This window comes from Barbus barbus (genome assembly GCF_936440315.1).
Source record: "Barbus barbus genome assembly, chromosome: 7".
NCBI classification, from domain to species: domain Eukaryota; kingdom Metazoa; phylum Chordata; class Actinopteri; order Cypriniformes; family Cyprinidae; genus Barbus; species Barbus barbus.
Genome location: NC_136735.1, coordinates 5983654 through 6000088, shown reverse-complemented (window position 1 = coordinate 6000088; position 16435 = coordinate 5983654). Strand labels below are relative to the sequence as shown.

Here is a 16435-nt window from a genome sequence, read left to right as displayed (position 1 = left end):
ACCAGTAATACGTTGTCCATTTAGTTCAGTATGTTTATTTTATTTATTTTTTCCTGGTGATGAATCAATGACAAAATGCTTGGACCTTGTTTAATATTAAACAAAGGTTTTTTATTAAATATATTTCAGTTATTGGATGCTCTATCACAGTTTCTCAATAACAGTAGCCACAGTAATTGATTGACATTTTTATTCATTTATATTCCAGATTTTGTTCATTTATGCATGCAACTTTTGAGATGAAAACTTAGCGGTTTAGCAGCTCTGTGAATAATAATACATCTTGCAATTATTACAAATTCTTGGATTTGTTCACAAAATAATCACAGAAAAACCTTCAGGTAAATCTGTAGTCAGTAGCAATGGGACAGACCCCACAAACAAACAAACACGTGTGAAAACTGTTCAGCATAGCAGTGAAAATCCTCCGTGGCACATCTGACCCCATCCGTCGCATCCCTGTTCCTGCTGGATTTTGTTGAATCCTCATATGTTCATGGACAACATCAGGAACTGTGAATGAATGAAGATTTGTTTATAACTTTGACCTCACTGCATGATAGAATTATTAAAAGGAGCAACACTACTTACTAAAACATATATGAAAGCAGCTCAAAATGCATGAATTTTAAAAGCAATATGTGCCTTAAAAAGTTGTTAAATAAAGAAACTACTAAGAACTAGTGGACAAATTGGGCAACTGTTGTAGTTCATGTATTGCAATAAATAAATACTGTTACGCTTTCTTTACATTTACGAATTCAAAAACAGGTTTAAAAAAAATGATGTTTTACCTGCATCATGTTCAGACTGATCGCTCCGTTCTTTTGCTTATCTAAGGCCTGGAAAACTCCTGTAACATAAGTCAAAATCTAGATTTAAATGCCATCTTTTATTTACACTCCACATGTTCTGGAATGTTCTGAATATTAATAAAGAAAAAAAATCACATAAATACACTGCAGTCCAACACAGAACAAATCCTAGCATTAGAGAGAAGTCTTCGACTTTTAGTTAATGCATCGTCATAACGTACTGAACATGTTCTCCAGACGCACGATGCATGTCAGGTAATCATCAAAATCAATGTCAAAATTTTCATCTGCAAACCGCAGACCCAGCAGCTGCAAAATCTTATTGTTCAAATTCATCCCTGAATGAAGAAAACACAAACAAGGTCAAACACTGATTTCTAAATGACTGTGGTTAAATTGCGCTGCAATTATTCATTATGTTTACCTGCAGCATTAAGAGCACTGCGCAGCTCGTAGGAGGACATGCGTCCAGAACGATCCGTATCGTAAGACAGGAACAGCATCTACAGCAGCACACGACACAGCTTTATCACAATATGGTGATATTCTGGAAGACGGTCATTGTTGACAAGCTAACAAGCAAATGTATGTTTCTATAACTTACAATCCATTTCTTCAGCTTATCCCAGAACACTTTGAACTCCTCGAATTCCAGCATTCCTGTGTTATCCACCTGCACTCGGTTCAAGAAAACTCAGCAACAATGGCTCAAAATAACATTCACATATCGAAGATGTAAAACTCACATCATAGGGTTTATATGTTTGATTTTGTAATTAAACCTGAGGCAGAAGTGGGTTAGTTTAGACTAATAACACATGGACGGCCGTTGAGAGGATACATCCATCAGGTTTATGATGCTGTGGCAGGTATTGAGGGTCAAACCGTCAAACTTCACCTCTTTCCCTGCAGAGAGACAGTTGCATGTTGGCTTTTTATGCTATTACTGGGTTTGGATTAGAATGCTTGAAAACAGTGAGAGACTCACTTCTGCTCAGAACATTGTTCAGCACATGCTGCAGTTCTCTGGCGCTGATGGCTTTATCCTACATAGAGACATGGGGAAGAGTGTAAAGCATACAGTAATTCACAATTACACCAGAGGAGGACGCGCTCGCTCTGTTTTGGGATTCCCAAACTTTTTCAACTCCTTTGTTAATGTTTCATTTATTTAATAACACATTCTATGTTCATGGCTCTCTAATGTCGGTTAATGATCAAATGATGTGCAGGTAAACAAACAAAATCTTTTTTAATGCCCTTTTTTTAAAATTGCTTTTTTTTTAATTGCTTTTTTTATGGGGTTCAATTTGTGTCAAAAATGTGCGTTGTGCTATACATTTGTCTTTGTCTACAGTCATTGCATACTTGTTCAGGTAAATCAGTAAATGTTGACATGTATGTTGTCTGTTGACGTCGTCTTAATCTGTCATCCTGCCGTCTTTTTCTCTGTTTTGTTCTGTCATCCTTATTGTTGTCGTCTTCTGTTACCACGACATTAGGACGACAGAATAAGATAACAGTAAGGACGACAGTAAAAACAACAGAGAAAAGACGGCAGGATGACTGATTAAGACGACGTCAACAGACAACATACATGTCAACATTTACTGATTTACCTGAACAAGCAGGCAAGGACTGTAGACAAAGACAAATGTATAGCACAAAGCACAAAGCAGTCAACTCATTTTTGGCACAAATGGAACCCCATATTTTTTATATTTTGATTTTAAAATTAATTGTTTACTTTGTCACATTTTTAAGATTTCATTAATTAATTTTCATCAGCACCCTGCAGTTCGCTTTGGGAAACCCATCAGTAAACGTTTGACTGGTGTTTTTGGTTTCTTACCGATCCGGCGATCTGTTCAAACAGTCTCCTCAAGCCCTTCTCCTCATCTGTCTCCTCCTCAGGTGGGTTTGGCTTCGGTGGCTTCAGAAATCAAACAGAAACAGACATGCGCACACACTTTTAGCATACATGTATGTTGAACTATTTATGCCCAGTAAACGAGTCTTTCCCAGCTCACAGCGAGACTATAAATGAATGAACCATGATGAACCAACTCACCTCTGGCAGATCTGCTTGAATGGTGTTCCCCATCTCACTGCAAACACAAAACACATTGGAGCTGCATCAACATGTTTGCTATGAAAAGAGCTGCATGAAGATTCTTTCAAAATTGCTCCTTTTGTAATCATAGAAAAAATAACAGCATATGAGTTTTGAAAGGCATGAGTAAATGTGAGCAAATAATGACAGAACTTTCATGTTTGGCTGAAATTTGCTTTAAAATCCAGCTGATAACACTGAAGAGTATTTGCATGGACATACATGGCTCCAGCTTTGTTCTCCGAGAAGATCCGGATTAGGAAATCAGCCTCGTGGTGCGGCTGGAAGGTGGTGGGCACCAGCAGGTAGTTTCCCGGTGGCAGTCTGAAGCGCTCGGACACTTCCCTCACGTTGACATAAGTACGGCTCCGCACTTTAGAGCCGTTGTAGCGGAAAAAGTCCTTCCCCTGGTGGTCTTGATCATCAGGAGCCTAAGAGTACAGCAAGTGAGCAGATCAGACTTCAGTGGAGCAAGAGGCACTACATGAAGTTCTCCAAACCCATATTCCAACACAGTATTACATCTCCCTCACCTCGTAAATGGCAAAGCCAATGGTCTCCATATCGAGCCCCTCTTTCCTGAGCTGACGGCGGTTCTTCTGCATCAGGGCCACGATGATGCTGCACAGCTTGTCACCATCATCTGGATGCTCCAGACGAAGCTTAAACTGCGGGTTTGTCCAGAATGTGTCTGAGAAGGGAAAATTGAGATCAAGAGGAACACAAATATAGGTCTAAGCAACTGTAAATAGTGAAAATGCTGGGTCTCATGTACAAACGATAGCATGGATTAGCATGCAAACTTTTATGATGAAATCTATGTGGAGTTTGCTACATGATACTAACCGATGTAGTTCCTGCAGCCGCCAGCAGTGGAGCCCCTGATCCAGTTGCCCTCAAACTGATTCACTTCCCACTTCTTGCTAACGTCATCTGACAGAGAATCTGCAGTCAGGTTACAGATCTCGATTTTATCGTAGTTGGCTTTGAAGTCTCCGAACTCCATCCTGCAACACAAGTCATGTTAGCTCACAGCGCACATCTGAATGAGCTCGCTGAATCAGATCATCCTGGTTCTCATGTCAAAGCCATTCTTTAAGAGCAATCAACCTGATATGAACTTCTTCTGTTCACTTTCAAAGCCCTTCATAACCTCCCCCCTCATTTCTCTAAACTACATCTTCCCTACAGTCCTCGTTCTTTTAAGACTGCAATGTTAACTGTACCATCATTCAGACTTAGCACAATGGGAGCCAGAGCCTTCAGCTGAGAACTCTCTCCCTCCACACATCCGTCAACTGGACTATAACTTGTTGGGCTTGTATTAATATTTGTTGTTGTTTTGTAAGGTGTCCTTGGGTGTTTTGAAAGGCACCACCAAATAAAATGTATTATTATGATTATTATTACTCTGTATGTGAAGGGTCGTACATACCAGAACTCTCCGTCATCCAGAGAGTTGTGCAGCAGTCGTGTCTTCTCTGAACTGTCAATAGCGTTCCATTCCCTGGAACTGAAAGACAAGATTTAAAGAAATAACACAAATCAGTAATGAATTGTTTTTTCCTTTTTTCCTACATAATAAATTACTTGCACAGACATAATGCAATAACAAACGCTGTCATGTTATCTTGCGTTTTGGGCGGATGCTTGATGTTTGGGAACACAATGAGTTCTGTGAGGTAATTAAATCAATCATTTTAAATACACAATCTGTTGAGGCAACATAAGTTCATGAGTCACAGAAGCTCATCCATGAATTCATTTGGTAAATGTTTCCATCATATTTTATATGCATGTTTTCTTATTGAATGAAAAAATGATCTGCCTCAACTGAATTTATGTGCGTTTTTCAGCTTATTTCATGCAATGTCCCAGTAATCACATAAACATAATTGATTGGAAACAAAAGTAATGAATCTGTATGATGTTTCTTTCTTATTACTAATATGAGTTTTTGTTCATATTTAAGAAATGGACTTCATTCAAGTGTCACCATTAGCGGACGCTTACTTGTCGCTCCAGGGTCCGTTCCACTCCACCTGACCCCAGGGGTTACGAACTCGAATCAGCTGGACCTTTGATCCTCTGTAGTTGACCTGAGAAGACAAGACGTAAGATATAATGAAGAAAAAATAAAAAGTGAATCTGTGAACAAAAAAAGATGAAAATGCTGTGAATACCTCCTCCACTCCAGTGATGGAGTAAGCGTGTCCTTTAACCAGACCAGTAGTGGTTTGTGCTTCAGATTCAGCAGAACTTGTGACCTAATGATACGAAAAAAACAACATCTGGGATTCAGGAACGGCAGTATTTGCTATTGATCTCACTTTAAATCCAACAAAGCTTTGCTTACATCGATGGAGCAGCCGAGCATCGATCCTCTCTCCACGGCTTTCTTGAGGATGAGGAAGAGGTTTGTGGGGGCGTTCTTCGTCTCGTACATCTCGCCCACGCCTCCCGTGAAGTCCTCCATGGCCTCCATGGTGCTTCCTCCTTTCAGGGATTCATAGCTGCCATTCAACCTGATAGAGAAGCACAGGAGATGACTGACTAACACAAACAGGTTTGATGTCTCAAAACTAGATATGACAAGAAGTCAAGGCGTATCTTGTTTTGTAAACTCAAATGCATACTTGGCATAGGCCTTCTCCAGAAGTGCACTCCAGAACTCAGTATTGTCAGCGGAGTGGACGAACACCAGGTTGTTCCTCACACACGGGAGTCGGTCGTCCACCACCACATCCATCCATTTATTATGCTGCCAGAACTGCACAACAAGGAGTGTTTGGTTAGGGTTCAAGGTCATTGGGAAACTGTAGACAGAGAGAGTTCAGAGAGTGGGACTCACCTGGAAATGGAAGATTCCAGCATAGCCACGATCAAAGTCCTGGTCATGTGGAACGACCCTTTTTAGTGTGTCCTCATGGAGGGTCAGGGAGGCAATCGCTGCCAACAACCAGCAGTCTCCTGTGTGGCCATACGTGAAGGGCAACATGCATGGTGGAGATCATAATATGATCAGTATTAATGCATCACAGTGTTGAGGATAATGCATTACAAGTAACGCATGTTACATAATCAGATTACTTTTCCAAGTAACTAAGTAATGCATTACTTTTATAAAATATCTGAAATACTTTTTAAAATACGTAACGCAAGGTACTTTGTTTTCCCATTTATTCACTGAAAACTCTTCCTTCAGCTTGTGGCTTATTAATTTCAATTTTGGTGTGAAAGGGTTGGCAAAAATATAACTTTTGGGTAAGTGAGCCCAGCCCAGGTGACAAAAATTAATGCAAAAATAATGTAATGCATTGCATTACTTTCCATATAAAGTAACTAAGTAATGCAATTAGTTCGTTTTTCATGGAGTAATGCAATATTGTTTTACTTTTATAAGTAAAATTCCCCAACACTGAGCCATTATTTTATTCTTTGGTCATTGGAAGTGTTTTCCATTTTGTCATAAACCACTTGAGTAACCTGAAACGACAGGAAAACATACCCAGCTGCCCCTGACAGATGTCTGTCCTGGAGGCTCCTCCTGTGATGAATTTTGGGTCTTTGCTGATTTCCTGAATTTGAACAGATCAGGGAAAAATATCAGTTGGTCAAATCAAATAACATCCAACTTTCATGCTATCCCTCTATCTATCATCATCTTGCAGATTTGCTTAATTTGAAGAGATCAGAGAAAAAAATATATATATAATATATAATATAAGTCGATCAACATCCAACTGTCATGCTATCTATCCATCCATCCATTTTAAGAAATGTTCTGAATGCAATAATGACAGAAAAGCTGGATACCGTAGGTTATGCAACAATATTTTCACTATTTTTTATAGACATTTACAACACATCACATGATCTGCCGTTACTGTAGATCTAATGAAGTGTTTGATTAGAGAGAGAGGGAGATGTGTGAATGCCCATGATGTCTGTGTGAGGTGTGTTCGCATTCTAACGCAAGCCCACGCTCTTCACGTGCTGCATATCTAAGGTCACTCTGCAGAAACGCCCTGGAATGAAAGGCAGTTGTAGTTTCATTCAAAGGTCCTTAAAGTTTTACAAGCGTGAAGGAGGGGTGTGGAGCATCTTAGATCATTTGTCATAACTACTGGCAACCTGTTCTTAAACTCAACCCAGTAGTCCATTTCCAACTAGAATAAAACCTACATCCACTTTCCATTCAATCACTCAAGACTAAATAAACAATGAATTCCGTGCATGGCAAAATTCCTGACCTGCTGCATGGCATCAGTCTTCAGTGGATTCAGGACTTCTTCAATGTCCTTTATGCACAAATATGACTTCTGTTGTGATGTTACACACTGACACACTAATAAAGTTCTGGTGTGTTTATAAGGCGGCCAGCCTGGTTGATTCAAGACCTGAATTATTCTGCAAACTTGCATGACAGGTTTTAAAGTGCCAAAATTACATTCTAAAACATGCAAATCGCACACAATGATAGAATTTGTGAGCCATAAAGGTCAAAAATTATGTTAATGTTATTGGAATGTGCATAATACTACAGGTGAATCCATGAGTAATTACTAACCGTAAAAACACTTCCATTCATTCATCTAACATCCATCCATACATGAACAGGTGGAGCAGCAGAGAACAAATGCTTCAGATTTGACAGTTCTAGATATTTGTCAACTTTACGCTTACATCAGACCCCATCAAATTCACCCACAATTCCCTCCGCAGTGCCAATCTACATCTACTGGAATAAATGTGTCAGATTATCCAATTCATCCTATCTAGGAGTCAAAAATTGTGCATAAATGTCATCTTGCAGCATCATGCATAATTCAGGTCACTTACCACCGGCCTCTTCCATTCAAAGTTAACTGGGACCCTCTGGCTGAAGAAGAGTGAGTCATCTACGGCTGGGAAATCTGGATCCTCAAACAGCTTCCCCTTTTGCAAACACTCCAGACGGAGCTGCTCAAACGTCTTCCCGTCCGCCTGTGTGCTGTTCACTAGGGTCGCCTGCCCAGAGCCACTCGGCAGAGTCACACTGTAGGGCATCTTCAAACCGGCTACGAGCCAAGCTCCAAAATCTCAGACAGGACACTGGTGACACTCGTCTGGAGCTGTGAGCTTGTGTTTGAGTGTGTGTGTGTGTGTGTGTGTGAGAGATGAATCCAGCCACTCTGGCCGACGGACAGGCTCGTCAGGTTGGCGTCACACCCACCAAGAGCAGAACTGGTTTGAGTGAAAGCAGCCACGCCTGTGTGTGAGGAAGTGGATCGGATCCTGCTTGAGAACTTTACTACGGTATTACTGCAGTAATCAGATATGCAACATCAGAAATGAGATCCAGACAGCCATGAAATGTTACAAAAATATATTTACAAGTATCAGAACGATGCAAAAACATTTCTTTGAAGGAACCAAACAATACAAGTCTTTTTTTCTTCACTGTTAAAGACAAACATCCCATGATTGTGTGGTTGACCACTAGGAACACAAAAAGGAAACTTCAAACGGAGAAACGTGACTTGCTTCATACAAAACTAAGTTGCAAAATCAGATTCAAGGAAACTCATCATTCAGTCCATCCATGAGTTACGCTGTTCAACAGGCTACAAAAGACAAACTGTGGCATTTATATTATTTGTTTTCTCGAGCTTTCCTGGGGAAGTTTTTTTTTTGTTGCAGTAAAACTAAACTCAATCTCTAGTGATCAGGGGAATAAAAACTAGGATGAAGGCATTGACAGCTTCATCAGGTCTGTTTTCTGCATGAAGTAGGATGAATTCAGTTTATCTGGCTTCCTGGTGAACTTCCAGGAGAACAGTGCTGGATGTGCTTACCTTTATAAACACAGGCCATTAACAAACAATAGCAACGTCACAACAGAAATTAGCCGAACTGAAAAATACAGACATGGAAATAATGACCTAACTTTTTTCAGAAAAAAATATATCTTACATCTGTGTGACAACAGCAGGCTACACTTCATCACATCACATCACAACAAAACAACACTCTCACTTTACAAAACACAATGGGTGAATCTCACGAAAACCCATCAAGAACACGTACTGACCATATTTCACAAGAAAGAAAAAAATATATAAATATATTCTGCTCAAAGAAAATAAAGCCTATTAAGATTACATTATTTTTATGACAATTGTCACCCAAATTCTTATTGTAATGCCAATAATAATAATAATAATAACGATGATGAAAATCAAGGTAGTATTTGTTGTCTTTCCTTTAAAAACTAAAAAATGCTGTAAATTATCAATTTATAAGTAATACTTGTTAAACTACTTTTTCATTTATGCAGAATTAATTCACAGTATTACACCAATAATATTACTGTCAAATTATTTTTACTGCAAAACGTCTATTAAAGAAAAGAAACTGTGAAACTTATGTCCCAAATTATTTAGTTGAATCAACATAAATTAAGGGCAATACAACAAATTCCACCCTGATAAACACCTTACCCTTCAAATAGTATCTCATTGTTTTTTGGCCATTTTTTCTTTTTGCATTACAGTAATAAGAACTTAGGTACAGGCTTGTCATAATGTCACCATGCCAAAAAATAATGGTGCCATTGAGATTACTGGGGGGATGGGGGGCGAGCCAATTACCCTGAATTATGAATTAACCCCAACCATTTCATCAGACTCGGGTGTGTTTTGTAAGTCATAATGTCACTATGGATTCTTATAGATAAACTGGAACGCATTTTGCCATTGAGATTACTGGGGGGGGGGGTTTGACCAATTATCCTGAATTAACCCTAATCATTTTTGGGGTTAAATATGAACCGGGCGTGTTTTGTTGAGACTGACCCCCACACACACTCTCACTGTTCCTGTTTCTCCAGCGCCGTGCCCGTCACCAGCAGCAGGTTGCAGGCCATGAACTGCACGTTGAGGATGTTGCTAGTGCTGCCTGTGTACTGTCCGATCAGCTCGCTGCTGGAGCCGTCGCTGGGGGCGCTGCCGTGGGCGCTGCGTATGTCCCACACCCGCACCAAGTTGTCCATGGAGGCGGAGGCCACCAGACTGCTGTCCTGACTGAAGGAGAGGCTGGTGATGCTGTCGCTGTGGCCCCGCAGGTCCTTGAACAGGCTGCCGGACGCCAGGTCCCACAGCTTGAGTCTCTGGTCCTCTCCGGCCGAAGCCAGGTACTTGCCGTTGGGCGAGAAGGCGAGTGACAGCACGGGCCCACGGTGCCCAGTGAACAGCCTAACAGACGCCCCCTGCTGTGTGCTCCACAGCCGCACGGTTTTATCCGTGGAGCCGGTCGCCACGTAGTTGGAATTGGGGTGGAATTTGACGCAGTCGACGTCGGAGAGGTGTCCGGCATACAGACGCAGTGGATAGGTGCGCGCAAAGCTCCAGAGGCGCGCGGTGCGGTCGTGGGACGCCGTGGAGAAGTAGAGACTGCAGGGACTGACGTCCATGTCCCAGACGGGGTAGGCGTGGCCTCTGTACAGGACGGTGTTTGTGAAGCTGTTCAGATCCCAGAAGCGCACGGTGGAGTCCTCTGAACAGGACAGCAGGCCGGAGCCATCCGTCAGGAACGCCGTGCGGTACACAGGGCCGCTGTGAGCGCGCAGGGTCTTTATCTCACTGCCCGAGGCATCCTCGTCATCTGCCTGATTACAAACAAAGATACAGGTGAAAAACTCAAGATGGACAGAAACACTTTAAACCACCTAAAAATGAGCATGATATAATAGCAAATATGTGGCCCTGCACCACAAAACCAGTCATAAGAGTCAATTTGTTGAAATTGAGATTTATATATCATCTGAAAGTGTGTAAATAATCCAAGTATTTTCTTATAATTTTGTTACTAGGAGCAACTCTTAGCACTAAGATTTTCATGAATATGGGCCCAGGTGTATTAAAGTAATGGGGTGTGTGCACTTAATTGATTATTTTATTGATTAATTTGATGTTTTTATAAAAGCATTTAAATATAAATTAAAGGCAGTAAACTAATACTACCATGATGAAAAAACTTTACCATTTAAATCTCATTGTATTTTTTGCATTACATTATTGAGAGTTTGTCATAGAAATAATGTCACACAGAAGAAAATCTGAATGGCGCTAAATGGCCATTTAGTTCAGTTATTAGTTATGCAAAAAAAGTTAACAATTTCATGTATGTAAATTTTGCTGTCTACTAACATCTACGTTTATATTAGTGTAAAATTAAATTAATAAAATACTGTTCATTTAGTTGTGTTAAGTGTTAATATTCATTGTAAATTACAATGTATTTTACTTCTGTACGTCTGCTTGAAAAGACTCTTTGGTCAAAGTGAAGCTTTGAAAAATAAATACTACTAATAATAATAATAATAAACTTATTTCAGAGCAAATAAATAGAGACACATACTGAAACCTATCAAAAGAATGAAAACTGTCTAGACCCGTAATTTCTCTTTAAGCTCCATCAGATGTGCTGCTGATCTGAATGAATATACATCAGCTGCCTAAAACGAGAGAGACACTCACCTCCTCCTCCAGCACGTCACAGGCCAGTCTTATTTTAGACACGTCGGTCCTGTGAGGTCCTGCCTTCAGCTTCCTGGCCCGCAGACTCCACAGCTTGACGGCAGAGTTATCGAAGCCGGCCGCCAGCAGACGGCTGTCCGCAGACACCTCGGCCGTGTTCAGCAGCTGATCCGTGTGCTGGAAGGCGTAGAAGCAGACAGTGGTAAGCGAAGGCGGACCTTCCCGCACACGCTTTATGCTGTCCTGCAACGCCTCCAGCGCCGCCTCGCTCTGAGGTAACCCGGCCGTGACCTCCACACGGTCCGCCCCCTCCGCCCCATCCACCGCAGCCCATGCAGCAGAGGAGGAGGAAGTGGAGGTAGTGTTTCCCGCTCCTGTCCCTGCGGCATACAGCTGGTAATCGGTTCGGTGAGCTGCTGTCACCTCCACCTAAGACAACAGGAGAGGAATGACTAATTGCAAAGACAAAGACTCTTGTGATGTAGGTGAACTGGTTTTCGTTGACTGCTCCCTCGCTTAATTGAGTGGTTTCTGATGGTTTGCCCACACCTGCACGTGTGTGCTGAGCGCCCAGCAGATGGCGCTGTTGTCGTCACTCTGCAGGTAACGCAGCAGGTAGCTGTACGCTTGATCCGTCAGGTGCACCACATACTTGTGATCCAGGAGCGAGCAGAGTTTAGGGTTTGAGGTTACGTCCTGGAAAACCAAAAAAAAGTTTCAGCATACTGGGAGAATGACAGCTTCCTTGCTGCTGTTGAATACTGCATCCCACAATGCAATGGACCCATTATTAACCGTCTGACAATTGTATGTGTGTGTAATATATATATACATATACACACACACACGTTTAGGTTTTATTTTGTATTTTCATTATTTACTTTTTATATTTTAATTTAACTCAGCTATTATTTTTACAAGTCAAAAAGCTAATTTACAAATAAATATAATTTATATATATACACACAAAATATAAAAATATAAACTAATAAAAATACACGTACATTTGTTTTTTAAACTTGCATATATATGAAAAATCATGTGTATAATAATAAATTGCATAAGTCAATAAAATGAATGTAATTACAAAGACAATATAAATTATAATATAAATTAATATAATTAAATATGTAAATTTGTTATAATTTATTTATAAAGTGTTATTATATATGTTATTACTTATAAATATATATTACACACACACACACACACACACACACACACACACACATATATATATGCATAAGTATATACGTATACAAATGTGTGTGTACAATAATGTTTATATTTAATCAACTAAACCTGGCTAAATATTTAATTTATCGATTACAGTTCTTTAAAAAAAATGACTCGTTTTAATAAGTGAATAATATAAATATTTCCACTGTTATGATAATTATGTTTTTAAAAATAATATGCTGTATACAGTGTGCACTACACAGTATTCAGAAAGTAGTACACTAATATTTCATTCCAAACATGGGTTTCTCTCTCTGCCTAACAAACACAGTTTCAGTGATAATGTAACAATTTAGAACAGAAGTTGTGCATTTGCTTAGTAACTGATACTTTGATGCATTTAAATCAGTGCCACAGAGAACTGATAGGAAATTAAGTTTAGTCAGTCTCATCATAAAACACAGTTTGTAACAGTAAAGTAACTGACCTGAGGCGTGACGGCTCCTCGTAGCAGGTCTACGATCGCTTTCTGCTCAGGGTCCTGCTGGAAGAACGAGTGGAAGCGACTGTAGAACGAGTCTGCCGCCCCCTTCAGGCCACACCGAGCCATGTCCAGGTGCAGGTAGAGGAAGAGTGGAAACAAGACGCCGCTCACCTCCTTCACTAACGGTGCTTCTGCATCTGAAACACAGAGAAGGCGACTGCTAAAACCAGAGCACATGATGATTAAAGCATAGAGACAGAGCGACGCACGCCATAATCTGAAAACCACAGCCTCCAGTGGGTGTAGTTCTCAAAGTAATATGAAACAGAGATGCAGACTGGTAAGGGGGGAAAAAGGTGAGAACATTGCGCGGATCGGGGGCATGCTCCACACAGAGTTTCTTTGAAAGATATTTGCTTTACATGCTCATTTGTAGTTACTTTAAGGTATTTAAAAAAAAAAAAAAAGTCAATGGAGAGGGTTGGATTGTGGGCATGGCCTAAGTGCTCTCTGTCTCTATTAGCAGAGCGTTTGTGAGGAGCTGATCTCTCACCCTGCAGGAAGGAGCGCAGTCTGGAGAACTGGGTCTCGTACTGCTGCGGGTCAGACTGACACGGGGCTGCGGACACCACATTCGCACAGCTGGACTCCGTCTGAACTGCTCACAGCAGAAAGAGAGAGAAATGTGAAGATGAGCATCGCTATTACTATCATTCAGAGTTAACGGCTCGTGTTGATTTAAAGTGCAGTCACCTGTCAGACTGGCTGCCATCTCCTCAGCGGACTGGGAGAGTTTGGCCCCCTTCAGAGACCCATCTGTGTCTATATACTGTCTCCTCTTCAGGTACTGGGTCACTGCGTACTGGATCTGCTCCGTCCGCACCCGCTTCATCTCCTGGTGGAGACACGGAACACACACAGTCTCACATATCTCTGTTCAAAGCAGCCATTAATGCTGTGCAATGCAAAAAACATATAAACTAAGGCTGATGATACACTTTTTGAGCAATGTAGTCAGGCAACTTTGGGAAATGTTGCCATCGACGAACAACCAGGTGAGACTCAGGCCCACAACCAATCTAAAATATCCAGATAGAAATTTGTTACCCATTCTCAATGAGAAAGTGCCCAAGCAGCATTGCTCAAAAAAGTTCCCCAGGAAAAATGTTGCCCTGAGTAACATCAGCCCAATGCATGAATTCACAGCATTCACTGGCCGAGTCTCAAAACACATCAGTGGGAATCATATCAATTTGAATGTTAGACTCGATTTTAGAGAATCATAAGCATGCGTGAATATTTGATTCATTTTCAGTGAATTGCAAGTGTTTGAATATTTGTTTAGACTTCAAGGAATCATAAGAATGCTTAAATATTTTATTAAATTTTAGAGAATCATAAGTGTGCTTGAAATATTTTATTCGATTTCAGGGAATCATAAAAGTGCTCATATTTGATTCGCTTTTAGGGTATCATAAGCATGCTGAATTTTTTTTTATTTGATTTCAGGGAATCATAAGATTGAATATTCAATTCAAATAAAATAAAAAAATCATTAGAGTGCTTGAAAAATTTGACTATTTCAGAGAAAGGTATTTTTATAGTGTCCTTGTTACACATTAAATGTAAAATAAATTATGCATAAATACATACAAGTAACCCTACACCTAACCATATAGTAAGTGCATGTAGTTAATTAATATTACGCAGTACTTAAATATATAATTACACTTTAACAAGGACACCTTAAAATAAAGTGTAACCCAGAGAATCATAAGCGTGCTCAAATATTTGATTCAATTCTAGAGAACCATAAGAGTGCTTGAATTTATTTATTTATTCAATCACTCCCTGCGTCCCTGTGCATACTATCCTGCCTATCTGCCCTAAATAGAAATTGAAAATTATTACTATCACACAGAATTTAGGATGGATAGTGTGCACATTGGGACGCAGGCTTAGAGAATCAATATTTGAATCAATTTTAGGACACCATAAGCATGACTGACTATTTCACTGGACTTCAGGGAATCGTGAGTATGCTCTCGAATATTTGCAATGCATATATGCAATTTATGATTCGATTATAGGAAATCATACCTATTTTGGAATATTTGAATCGATTTTTGTTTTAAAGCAAGCACGAACATGTGATTCAATTTGAATCAACGTTCGATTCGAACATTCTGTTAACTCGCGCAGCGCGCACCAACATTCGATTCAATCAATATCCGAGCATCACGAGCACGTTCGAGCAGTCGACTCGATGCAGACGTTCAATTTAAACGCGACTTTAATAAGGCTGCCTAGGAAGGTATCTACAAACACACTCAACTCGCAGCGCCTCAGATCCGTTTGACACTTCAGTAAAGCTGTTAAACACCTACTGCATAATCCGTATGTGACAGTCCTGGAGAAAAGTGCTGGTTTAAGCCACAGGAGAGGAGCTCAGGAGAAGACTGCTGCTCCCCAGCACTGCTCCATTGGTTGCTCTCTCTTCTTCTGCGCCTCCGCTGAGATCGCTGCTGCTGCGCCATCTAGCGCGTGCACCGCGCAAACCCCTACAAAGAGTTCACTTTCACTTTTATATTTGTGCAGATGTGTTTTTCTTATACATATCTGTCATATACATATTTAAGTATGAAGATGAAAATATACATAGGCATATATTACATTATATTAAAATTATATTCATTATGTAATTTAACATTCTTATAAATATATCATCTTTATTTAATAAATATATGGTCATATTTATAAAGCGACGATCTTTTTAAATGAATAATTTTAAGGTGCACTTCTTTTTATTTAATGAAACTGTTAATATACATTTAAATTCACATCCCTCCAGTTAATAAAATATGCATGTATAAAATAAACATAAAAGCTAAATTTATACATAAATAAAAAGACAAATGATATTTTAAGTGTTATTTGTATTATTTATTATTCGATTTTTTTAAATGTATAATATTTCATTTATTTATTTATATTGTAGTTTAAGATGTAGAAATAAAGAAGACATTATAATGTTGAGCTGGATAGATTTGGGTGCAGATACGCTTGAGTTATTATAATTTTAATTTTACTATTTAGCATATTTCAATGTAAATACAGTATAAAAACACAGAGCTTGAAGTGAAACAGCCACCACACCAATCCTATTGTTTTTGAGTGTTCTGCATATGAATGGGAGAGATTTCAGTTAATTCAAGAATTAGGATGGCTGTGAGTTGATAATACTTCTCTAAAAGTATTGAAGTATTGCTAGGAAACGGATCAAAGCAATGAAGAGTGCATTAAATATTATTTAAAATACCTGAAA

General features: G+C 39.7%; 2 protein-coding genes across 2 annotated transcripts; both read right to left on the bottom strand.

Moving 5' to 3' along the window:
- Window positions 1-52: 52 nt before the first annotated feature.
- On the bottom strand, window positions 53-8104 carry LOC306872215 (calpain-9-like). The gene is made up of 20 exons (XM_079420703.1): window positions 7771-8104; window positions 6437-6506; window positions 5780-5898; window positions 5565-5698; window positions 5285-5453; window positions 5112-5195; window positions 4942-5027; window positions 4364-4441; window positions 3775-3935; window positions 3462-3619; window positions 3151-3359; window positions 2887-2923; window positions 2668-2748; window positions 1804-1861; window positions 1657-1721; window positions 1420-1488; window positions 1240-1318; window positions 1037-1153; window positions 795-853; window positions 53-513 (listed from the first exon to the last, which is right to left on the bottom strand). The coding sequence occupies exons 1-20, from the start codon at window positions 7975-7977 to the stop codon at window positions 487-489; spliced, it is 2067 nt and encodes a 688-aa protein (XP_079276829.1). The 5' UTR covers window positions 7978-8104; the 3' UTR covers window positions 53-486.
- Window positions 8105-8281: 177 nt separating this feature from the next.
- Window positions 8282-15610, bottom strand: LOC306872587 (TAF5-like RNA polymerase II p300/CBP-associated factor-associated factor 65 kDa subunit 5L). The gene is made up of 7 exons (XM_079421203.1): window positions 15498-15610; window positions 13864-14005; window positions 13664-13768; window positions 13114-13307; window positions 11997-12143; window positions 11448-11876; window positions 8282-10576 (listed from the first exon to the last, which is right to left on the bottom strand). Exons 2-7 carry the CDS (start codon window positions 14000-14002, stop codon window positions 9779-9781), a joined length of 1812 nt encoding a protein of 603 aa, XP_079277329.1. The 5' UTR covers window positions 14003-14005; window positions 15498-15610; the 3' UTR covers window positions 8282-9778.
- Between the last annotated feature and the right edge of the window lie 825 nt (window positions 15611-16435).

Bases quoted from the DNA above. Each gene is read 5' to 3' on its own strand.
- LOC306872587 (XM_079421203.1), bottom strand. From the start codon at position 14,002: ATGAAGCGGGTGCGGACGGAGCAGATCCAGTACGCAGTGACCCAGTAC. The intron at 11,877-11,996 runs GTGTGGGCAAAC...CTGTTGTCTTAG, and splicing joins CGCTCAGCACACACGTGCAG to GTGGAGGTGACAGCAGCTCA. The intron at 10,577-11,447 runs GTGAGTGTCTCT...GTTTGTAATCAG, and splicing joins GTGACGTGCTGGAGGAGGAG to GCAGATGACGAGGATGCCTC.
- LOC306872215 (XM_079420703.1), bottom strand. From the start codon at position 7,977: ATGCCCTACAGTGTGACTCTGCCGAGTGGCTCTGGGCAGGCGACCCTA. The intron at 5,899-6,436 runs GTATGTTTTCCT...ATGGCCACACAG, and splicing joins CATCTGTCAGGGGCAGCTGG to GAGACTGCTGGTTGTTGGCA. The intron at 1,319-1,419 runs GTAAGTTATAGA...GTGCTGCTGTAG, and splicing joins ATAAGCTGAAGAAATGGATT to ATGCTGTTCCTGTCTTACGA.